The sequence below is a fragment of the Electrona antarctica genome, assembly GCF_951216825.1.
Source record: "Electrona antarctica genome assembly, chromosome: 18".
NCBI classification, from domain to species: Eukaryota; Metazoa; Chordata; class Actinopteri; order Myctophiformes; family Myctophidae; genus Electrona; species Electrona antarctica.
The window spans coordinates 30,469,752-30,481,061 of record NC_136799.1 but is presented as its reverse complement, the minus strand read 5'-3'; the positions used below and the strand labels follow the sequence as shown (position 1 = coordinate 30,481,061).

The following is an 11,310-nucleotide window of genomic DNA, read 5'->3' as shown; positions in this document are numbered from 1 at the left end:
TCCTCAACAGCACCAAGATTTTTATAAAAAGACCTTATATACTGTTCTCCATAAAGGCCTGAATGGGAGGGCAACTTGTCCACCAGTGTGGAAGCTATGGTTGTGAAGAAACCATTTAGGCAGTTAGCCACGTTCAGCTTATCAGAGATGAGCGAGCTGTTTATTTTAATATTGAGGTTTGTGATCTTTGTTTTGAGCCTGTTGTTACAGCCCAGTTCCTTGAAGTAGGTTTGTTTGGCTGTCTTAATCATGCCATTGACCTTGTTTCGCAATTGTTTGCATTTTTCAAACAGCTGCTCATCTCTATTTTTTCGGAACTTGGCATAACTGTTGTTTCTCATTATCATGGCCATTAGGATGTCGGCATTCATCCATTGTTGAGGTCTCGCTTTCACCCTAATGACTTTCATGGGAGCCAGGCTGTCAACCACTGATAGAAAGGCAGATTTAAAACGAGACCAGGCCTCTTCTGTATATGTACAGTTAAGTTTGACCAGTCCAGTTTCTCCAGAGCTGTATTTAATGCTTCACGGGTGTAATTGTTTTGTGATCTGAATCTGATTGTGTTATGACAATTGACTGCAGATTTGTGAAGTTTGCGAGTACAATAAATGATATCATGATCCCTTATACTGCACTGTATGACACCGGCCCCTCATGACATCTGTATGATCATGAGGGGCCTTTCAATCTATCAAATGTATGCCAAGGTGACACCTAAATCAGTGTGGTTGACTACACTGATTGCTATGTGGTGAATTATGAATCATAGCATATGCATAACTACATGGTTAGTCACAATTTGTACATATAACTATAACTTCTGCAAGCCATTTCTCCCTGATCCATGATCCAGTGTCTCACCAAAGTGACCCACTGGAACTAAAGGTCTAAAGGCTATCTGTAGGTAGGGTCTGTGACCACAGGCCGTGGCTTACGGCAGCTGTAAAAAATACCTAGGCTATTTTCAGGAGGTCAGGAAGACCACCTGGGGCTTCCTGGTTGATCAGAGCCAATCTTTATGATAGGAGGTTAACAGTTTGTCTTTGCATTCTATTACTACAGTGCCTGTCACAGGTGGGGGTCTCTGACTTCCTTACACACACACACACACACACACACACACACACACACACACACACACACACACACACACACACACACACACACACACACACACACACACACACACACACACACACACACACAGGGACAAAGGTGACACCCACTGCATGTTATATTTGTATAAAGAGATGGGACACAGTGAGAATCAAGGGTTGGGAGATTGAGTTGGAGTGGGAGAACGGAGAGGACAGGCTTGGCCTGGCCTGAATATGCTGTACTAATGGAAAGATGACTTTATGCGTGTAACTTGATGTAACTATGGGATATGCCTCTTGATTGAATAAAAGAAGGACTTTGCCTGGGATATCGCGACTCATTTCATGCTATAGGAAAATAAGGTTATAATCCACGGACCTGTTTAAGGAAAGATTCCACACTACTATACTTTATTATATGGCTTGGTTGAATACTCCAAGACCAATCTCTGCACCATGGGTGTCGGTGACCCTACCGGGCCTGTGGAATGCCCTCCCTGACCTTTTGAGAGCCCCACACGATCCACCGATACTTGCCTTCAAAACATACCTATTTAACAAAGCTAGTCTTTTTTTCCCCCAGGTCTTTTACTCTATGCCTTCATTCATTCTTTTTACCCCAAGATGGGTCATGTTTTTGCAGTATGTTTTCTGTCTTGCCTGTTTTTTATGCCATTGTTTTTAAACCATAGCACTTTGTGATTTGTAAAATGTACAGTACATTATAAATAAAATGTATTATTATGAATAGGCTACTTGACTTTGTTTAATAAAGTGGTCTGTTATTTCTTGATAACTGCTTTGGGATGCCAGGTAGGCATTTACCTACCAGTGAGGAATTTAGCCTCTCCTTTTTGTAGCCAGGTGGTGTGAAGGTAATCGAACAAAGGATGCAAACAAATAAAATAAAGAACCCTTAAATTGTTGGAACAGTCTCTTGTATTGAACCAGGTGAGTTACAACATATTTAATTCAATCACAACAACAAAAATCATCAACCCCAACATAAATTGCATTCAAAAGTCATTGGAAATTCAATAAATAGAATAAATAGATAAAGAAAAAACAAACAATACATTCAAAGGTTTCAACTCAAAAGACCTGGGTAACCCGAAATCCACATTTTGGAATAAAGCAAAATTACTTCATAAATCAGTTCAGTTCAAATAAAAAGACAAAAGTTAAAACAGATACTCTTCAATGTCAATGGAAAAGATCCTCTTGCTGTTTAGGCAATGGAAAAGAAACATCCTCTTGCTGTTAGTCAAGTATTTCCATCAGATACAATTCACCTCCTCAGCTTCACTTCTCCCTGGATTCCATACGCAGTGGAGATTGAATATCTGCAGGCCTGCTTATGCAGTTTAGTGAACTTATAATGCACGTCGCACTCTTGAGCCACTTCTTATAAAATAAAATAAACCGGGTAGAGAAATATCCTGGGTGTATGCTCACATTGAATCACACACCAGTCCCTGCAAGTAAACAATGTCATTTTAGCAACTAAACAGTACACTATAATAATGTTTTAAAACAAAAACATTTTTGGCAAGGAACAGGCAATGCAGTAACTTTTGATTCATATTCGATCAGCATTTGTACTGGAGTTTTGCGAACTGGCTGTGCTGTAGCCTACTGGACGGACCATTGTCATTATTTTTTATTATTGGGTTTATTTCTTAATAATGACCACCTCAATGTTCATTCTACCTTACACAGTTAATAACACCCAATTTACATTACCATAGTATTTTAAATAATAAGAAATGCCATCTTATACTTTGTCATAATATAATGCACATTACATTTTAGTTTGGTAGTGGACATTCAGCCCCCTATGGTGGACAAGTAACAACAAGTATCTCAAAGTGTTTCCTGTACTTCCGGTTACAGTTATTTTCGAGGCTTTATCTGTCCCTGTGAGATGGAGATAAAACTGGGAATGATGTTAAATTCAAAAATATACTAACAGTGCTAAACCTCTAACCTGAACTTCAATCAATCAAACGGTATAAATTGCAGAGGTTCTGGTGGCTGATAACCTTGACCCCAGTTGTATCTCCATCTCCCAAGAAGATAAAGCCTGAAAAATAAAGTTCTACTGCTGAAGTTGTGCAGCCTTAAGCATGGGTTTGCTGTGATTAAGTTTAGCAAGTATCATTTAAAGTACTTCCAGTGGATGAATATCAACAGCCTGTTATTGTTTTTGGTCCACCAGCTGTGGTGGTGACTTCAGAGGAAAAAAGTACAAACAATACGTTGTTAAAAGATATGATTTCTTTAATATGAATTATATAAATATTGTATTAACTTAAATGCAGGATATGCAAATGTAATATATTATTTTGAATCTAAAAAGGTTGTAACAATTATACTATTAGACATTATCTCCTCAAGTGAAACATTAATGAGGAATCCACACAAGAGGCATTATAAAATTAAATATTATTATTTAATGGAACAAATATAATTCATAACAGATTTGAGTTAAAGACAAAGTTTCTTCTTCTCCAAACAGTCTTACGTCTTCAGACTCAACTCTAATCTGCTCAGTCCGTTTGACAGTCAAATGTAAACAAAACAGTACAGTACATCGTCTGGTCTCATTTCCTAAGCAGCGATCACTGTCAAGCCACAATGCAAAAACACCTACAGTCGTACACTTCAAAATAAACCCCACACTAACATGGTTGACATCGCGTAGAACATTCTGAATTAATAGCATGCATTAACCCGTTTACTGTTGACAGCCCAAGTTACATTACAAACAATACAAAATAGGCATTGTTAATTCGTTTTTTACCTTAAAACACCACTCTTTCGGGGTCACAAAAAGCAGCATTAACTCTTGCAGTAAAACGATCAGAGGAGTGCTACCAATAAAATGTATTGCACATGTGGCAGCAGAATAAGTCATAAAGACAGCTCTTCCTCTGCTCTTGATGCAGACTACTCTGCAGTATGATTGCACGCCAACATGTCAAGTTGTAGGAAGGCTCCAGTTCAGTGTTTATGTTTCTCTTTGCATTCATCACAGTGAAGGCCTGAAACAGTTCCCTTTTACATCCACGTAGGCAGATTCATAGACGTCTCCTTCTGTACCTGCTGAGGAAACAGACAAGACAAGAATTATAAGAACAGATGGCATGAGTGAAGACGTTGTTGCTGTTTTACAATGGCTAGGTGCAAACAGTGTACCCCAGTCCAACACCAAGGCCCTAATAGAGGATATACAGTATAATGGGAATCAGTAAATCAGTAAAATCAAGTACTAGTATGGTGTTTTGGCGGTATTAAGAAAAAGATGTCAACTGTTTTTTGAAACTTTGTCATGGCTTGGATTTATAGTAACATGCTGCATTGGAGTGCTGCTCCAAATCACGTCCACAGTTGGCAGAGGCTTAAAATGCTGGAAGCAAACTTTCAGTTCCTTAAATTAAATAGAGTCAGAGAACCTTCTTTGCATTTTATTTTATGGCTTCAGGGTACACAGCTACATTTAATCCTGAAAGTGTGCTAAATTGAACCCTGGCCATTTGTACACTCCATGTCAGTATTTTAAGAATTTTGTTTACCATAATTTATCCTCAAGAGAAAATTATGATAATTGTGTTGCTCAACTTAATTCCACATTTAAAATGTGTACACTATTAATTTGTCGTAGTTACATTTTAGTAGAATGAACGTTTAAGCATAATCAGATCAGAGATAAAGATTGTGTTAAGAAAATACTTATTTGGGGTAGGAATTAATATACAGTGTATCGAACTAAAGTGTAGCTGCCCAGGTCCAGTGTCAGTTTACCTTGTTTAATTCTGGAAAAAGTTCAAGAATGGCAATGTCCAACAGCACATAAGTCAGCTGAAGAAAAACACAAAGAGGAAAAACATGAAAAGCAATCCATTAATTTACAATTTAATTATATTAATGTATGTGTGGATCTACCAGGATATAAGAATATTATGTTTTAGGTCCTTCCAACGTGTTTAAAAACATTTTAACTTACAAAACTACTGAACAAATCATGGTAGTTTTTTTCCTCTGTTTCATAGGAGCTTTAACAAAATATAATTTGAGTTGTAGGGAAGTTGACGTAGCTGTCCAGGTGAATTTGTACTTGTACTAGTGTCCCCATCTGAAAATAATTTGTGTCAGGGACGATACAAGATTTGGTGAACACTTTGAAAACGGCCATCTAGTGTTCATGTCTAGGTACTTCAGCGCCATGATTCACATCAACTGTATATGAGCCTCGCTTCTGTGTCACAGAGACAAAACCGAAAGCACATTGTAGTCTTAGCAGCTGGCGTTGTTTATCTTTCGCCAGAAATGGTAATATGTCGGCCACGATGCGATCAAAAATCACTATATTCACATCTGAACGCCGGACGGATTTGACAAAAATACGGACTTTGGAGTATTCTTCAGAGAAAACAGGCAGAGAAGAAATCACATTAAGTGGATTCCTATTGGATGCGGGCGCATTCCGTCTTGTGCCGGGAGGGACGAAGGCGTTGCCTAGCAACCTGGGCAGCACTAGATGTATGTGTTTGGCTTCTGCCGGTCGACCCCCAAGGACCCCTGGGGGTCCACAGACCTCACTTTGAGAACCATTGTGTTAGAGAGCCTTCAGAAAAATCCTTTAACCCAAGCCTGTCAGACAAGCGGTCCAGTGATAAGAAACAGACATGCTGAGGAATGTGATATATGCAGTGATTTAGATAATGTGAACCACGTAATGTAAACACAAGTAGTCACGACCAATACCGCTAGTACTCAAAGGATTGTGTGTGTGTGTGTGTGTGTGTGTGTGTGTGTGTGTGTGTGTGTGTGTGTGTGTGTGTGTGTGTGTGTCAGGGTACCTGTTTGTTAAGAACTGGCTGTTGCAGTCCATCAAAAAGCAAGCGCACTCCTTCATACTTGGCCTCTTCTCCTATACACTTTCCTAAGAAATCTGCGGAAATGCAAATGAAGTATTAGAGCCTGACAGATTTAATTAAACCCTCAAGCACATACATAGTTTGACATGTGTTTTATTCGAGAATGTTAAGATGCTTTACAACACATATTATTCGTGGAGTGTAGCTCCACCAAGAGCATGTTTGCAGTGGAAAACAGATTGAATTGGCATTTTTTTAAGCTTCCATTGACCGTTCTACATTAAATTAATTGGATTGGAAAATATACTCCATGTGTATCTGCATAGGTGCTGCATGAGCACATCAAATAGCAACACCTGCAGTATACATGGATGAATGTGTATAAACAGGTGGATCATATTTATTCTCTCTCTCTTTTACTAACTCTCTCTCTCTCTCTCTCTCTCTCTCTCTCTCTCTCTCTCTCTCTCTCTCTCTCTCTCTCTCTCTCTCTCTGTTGTGTATAGATCGCCTATTTTTGTTATGTTTGTGTGACACTATTGCACAAAGAAGTAGTAAGTAAGTAAGTACATTTTATTTATATAGCACTTCTCACAGATAAAACTTGTGTTCATACAAAACAGGAAGAGGTCTATACAATCAAGACAGCAAATAATACAACAAGAAACAAAAACAAAACAAACAAACAAAAACACAATCAGACATCCGGAAATGCCGGAGTAAAAAGTAGTGTTTTAAGTTTGTTTTTAAAAATGTCCACAGAGGCTGCGGATCTCAAGACCTGTGGATCTCAAGTAGGCAGACATGCTGAAGAAACATTTTAAATATGGAGAGGATTTTGCCCGACAGCAACAACATAGTAGAGGGTGAAAGGACATGGTAATAGGGGGTGATAGTACCCCTGCCCGAGTGTCCGGGGGAGGGGGCTAATTAATTACAGTTTGTAATTATTAGTTCAATAGGTTATATGGCTGCTGCAGAGTAGAGTTGGGACAGAGGAGAATCAACATGTCACCAACTAAGTGACTGTGTTGTATATTTTGATAGCTTATGCCTCCCAAAATATGTCATAATTGTACATTTAACTTTTTCTCCAAAATCTGCCGAATTCCTTTAAACCTAAACAATGCTTATTAGTAGGGATGTGCCGATGAGACATTTTGGCCGATCTAAAAACAACTAGAATCGGCCGATACCGATGTGTTTGCCGATTAATCTCCCATCACTACTAATTAGGGTAAGCTTTAGGGCCAGCCATGTGTTTCCTGTTTATCTTCTCTAGAGAAGATGTGTTGAAAGACCCCTGTGTGTTTACTAAGCAAATGGCTGAGAGGCAGAAGAAGTGTCCGTTTACATGCAAGCTCTGTCCACACATACACGCGCGGGCGTGTGTGTGTGCGTGTGCACGCACGCACGCATTTCACCGTCATTTCAACAAAGCAAAAAAAAATAAAAATAAAAGAATCCACAGGACCCTGTAACCAAGAAATATACCTCAACTGAAAATTCAAAACCAAGTCCGATGACACCACCCACATGTCTGTGTCAAACCTTTGAAAAGTTATAGCAAAAAACAGGAACTATCAAATATCGACCAATCAGAAGAAGGGACGGGGCTAAGTTACACCAATGAAGGTCAAGGACTCAAAACCAAGTCCGATTACACCACCCACCAGTCTGTATGTCAAACCATTGAAAAGTTATAGCAAAAAATAGGAACTATCAAATATCGACCAATCAGCTGCTATTTTCACTTCCTGTTTGCTGTTGAAGTTTGACGCTTCGCCACGGTCACGCCATTTTATGAAAACTCGATTTTTCATCGTTAAGGTATTTTGTGTACGCTGAGCGAATTTTGTTTTGAACGGACCATCCTGCTTGGAGGAGTTTGTTAAAGTGCGACCCATGGAAATGGCATAAATTGCACCAAAACGGCAAAATAAATTCAAAATGGCCGACTTCCTTTTCGGTTTAGGTCATGGCGCCAAGATTTTGTAAGTTGGGACATGATGGTGTGTACCGATTTTCATATACAGTATGGAGGTGAAACCGAATTGTGGGGCTTGAGGCACAAAGTTTTGTAGGGGGCACTATTGAGCCATTAGGCCACGGCCCTTTTTGAGACGATTAAAATACGCCATGTGTGATGTGTGTGCAAAGTTTCGCAACTTTTCGAGTACGTTTAGCGCCTCAAAAAAACAATTCATTCGGGGGAATAAACAAACAAACAAACAATCATAGCTATTTCAATAGGGCCTCACACTGTGCAGTGCTCAGGCCCTAATAAAAGTTTGCATAATAAATGCCCTTGGTCTACATCAGGGATTCATGACATCCTAGAAATATATCTTTAAAAATAAATTGAATGGATACCTGGAATATATTTCATCATCTCCTCAAATGTCTTTTTCGCCCTCTTTTGCGTGTCCGCAGTTGATCTTGGTTGACTGCTCTCACAGAACACAGCATCTGGTTGAGCAAAGAATACATAACCTCATTTCACATGACGCAAAAAACATTCCTCGTGTTGATGTCATACAACTGGGAATGATCAGATGTCCCTGTACAGGGCTTATTGCCTACATATTTGGTCTCTCATGCAGAAGAGCAGTAGTATGTAGCAAACTATCAACAGAGGTGGTTTACAAGTGTGACATCTTGTATAGCTGAATGTTGTCTATTATTACCCTTATAACTGTACAAATGTATGTCCTTTGGCAGAAATAAATATCACCACCAAAACATTTCATCTCTGTTCTCATCAGAGCGCTGTTGTTGAATCAGAATCATATGAAAATCTTCTGGTTCTGCAACTGCACCTCGGAGGAGGGTGATGAGCGAGACGAGGCGGTGCTCCTGGACCACTCGTCCCAGTTTGTACTGGAGGTAGTAGTCTGTGTACGTCTCCAAAGTGTTCTTCAGAAGGATCCTCCCGCCCATCAGCAGGTGGTGCAGCCAGTCAGGGATGTGGAACACAACACGACCTGCCAATCACAGATCAGAAAGAGGCAAATGAAAGAGAAACAGAGACGGGAGTGTGTGTGGTAGTCCGTGATCAAAGGACTATATTTGCCATATCTGGGGCGTTGACACTGATGTGCCATAATGATAATAAGATTATTATTATTTTTTATAGGGATGCAAATTAACATGGTTCCAGTAAAGAGAAGAAACTGATGTGCTGCACAGAGAGAATAGCTAATGTCAATTTTCACCCTTTGCATATATAATGTAATTAAAATATTCATCTTTCATTTTCATAAAACCAACCACATAGCCGGGAGGGAATTCGGCCAAAATCATCAAGATTTTGTCCGAAGAAGAAGTTTTAAATTTTTGGCATGGTGTTATGTATGGGCATAATGTTTTCAAAAACGCAAAATAATTGGGCTCGCCCCCTAGTGGTCTGTTTGTAATGAATCCAATGTACGCTATAACAATAAAAATACTGTTCAAACATTAATACATGCATAATATACACAAGAACACAACACCTTTTTGATTCAATCCCAACACTTATCCTATCATGTAAAACATTTCATATCAGGAATTAATTCCATTTCTACTGGTAATGTGTTCAGAAGTTTACAGTCCTTATGGAGAAAGCCGATTGTCCATATGGAGTTATATAATGTGGTATTTTTTCCTATATTCAGCTATTAGTGTAGATGTTCATCTTACACAAACATTAAATTCTCATTGACAATGAATGGATGATCAGATCATGTCATGATGATCAGAGCGTCCCTCACTTCACACGGGTGTGATTTTTACTATTTTACAAACATTACTTGCATGGTGAAGTTGTAGGGCATTAATTTATGACATAACAAACATTTGAAACATGGAGATACAAGGTTTCTGCCCGACAGCGACTATACTGTATATGTGGAAAGAGGCTCAGGCGCTAGACTGATTCACTTACCAACATACATGAAGTAGTCATACACCCCCTCCACCGTGATCATTTCCATGAAGTAGTTCTGATTGTGTCTCTTCTCAGCCATCTCTGACCGGTTGGCATTGTTTTTGAAGAGCTCATTGAACAACTGACAGAGAGGAAACAAATATTCATTATGTGTAAACCACAATTTATTCTCTATGGCACGGCGGCACGAAAATTGCAGATCTAGAAGATGTGAGCTTATAGATCTGCAATTTTCGGTCCACAGCACCGTCATACTAACCTGACTCCGCCAGATGGGGCAGCAGAGAGTACACTGGGTTCCCCCCTCCTGCTCCCATCTGGGAACTCTCAGGCAGACTTGATGCCCGGCCACAAAACGGCCTGGCCAATCAGCGGCAGCTAGAGGCGGGATCAAGGCAGCACTGTGTATGCCTTGATCTAGCTGCCGCTGATTGGCCAGGTCGTTTTGTGGCCGGAGCATCAAGTCTGCCTGAGAGTTCCCAGATGGGAGCAGGAGGGGGAAGCCAGTGTACTCTCTGCTGCCCCATCTGGCGGAGTCAGGTTACCGTCATACAGTACGATGGAGAATATATTAGCAATATATGACATAACATATAGCGAGGATTTTTTTCCAGCATGATTACCAACCTTTTTGTCGTTTTCTGAGGTGGGGCTTAGGATGGTGAGCTCAGGACGGTTGGGTTTGGGTTTGGGGGATTCGCAGGAATTGAAGAAGGACTGGATAAAAGGCTCCAGATGCTGTCCTTTCTAGAAGAGCAGAATATCAGTTTAAGTTATTATTGTAGTTATTATCTTCCCTACAAAATGTGAGAAAATGTTTAGGCATAAGGCATTGTAAGCATAATTAAAGCTGCAATCCAGGGACACATTTTAATGAATTTAATGCTATTTGTATAGGTAGAGCATGTTAATATAATATAACTATCTCGTCTGAAATGTTATATCTCCCTACTACTCTTCCATTGTGAACTTTAGACCCTGGTGTCAGGTAGGACACCTACTGGTTGATAACTAAGTAGCCCTGCTTGAAGCTCATAAGCCCAATATCTCTGCTGGCCAACAGGGGATTCCCTCTTGTCTGATGCTGAGCGCTAGATGTTTGGCTTCCCCTTGGGGACACACAGACTTGATTTGTGGGTAATACAGTTGAAATGACCTCACTCCTTCGGGAGGACATAAACGTATGGATTGCTTTAAGGTACGGATCTTGGGAGGACGTTTAGAGCCCTGCATCAGGCGGCAAAACAGCGCTTCTTTTACCAGTGCTGTCCGATGCCTGCATATCCACTACCTATGTGAGTCTGTCTGTTTTACAGTCGTAGACATACAATACTGAAATGACGTATTGTATCTGTGACAAGAGCGAAAGCACTGTGTGGAGAGATTGGATATAAAGAAAGCT

At 39.9% G+C, this 11,310-nt stretch overlaps 1 protein-coding gene across 3 annotated transcripts in view; it reads right to left on the bottom strand.

Annotated features, from left to right (window-relative positions):
* Positions 1-3,552: 3,552 nt before the first annotated feature.
* LOC306942426 (sorting nexin-14-like) overlaps positions 3,553-11,310 on the bottom strand; it is a 31,145-nt gene continuing 23,387 nt past the window's right edge. For 2 of the 3 annotated variants that reach the window (XM_079528301.1, XM_079528303.1), the window contains 7 exons: positions 10,536-10,655; positions 9,906-10,029; positions 8,800-8,964; positions 8,354-8,449; positions 5,963-6,054; positions 4,905-4,961; positions 3,553-4,205 (listed from right to left, as the gene is read on the bottom strand). In XM_079528301.1, coding sequence (XP_079384427.1) covers positions 4,161-4,205; positions 4,905-4,961; positions 5,963-6,054; positions 8,354-8,449; positions 8,800-8,964; positions 9,906-10,029; positions 10,536-10,655 — 699 coding nt within the window. In that variant the 3' untranslated portion in view covers positions 3,553-4,160. The remainder of the gene's footprint in view (positions 4,206-4,904; positions 4,962-5,962; positions 6,055-8,353; positions 8,450-8,799; positions 8,965-9,905; positions 10,030-10,535; positions 10,656-11,310) is intronic. The other variant, XM_079528302.1, reaches the window with a different exon arrangement.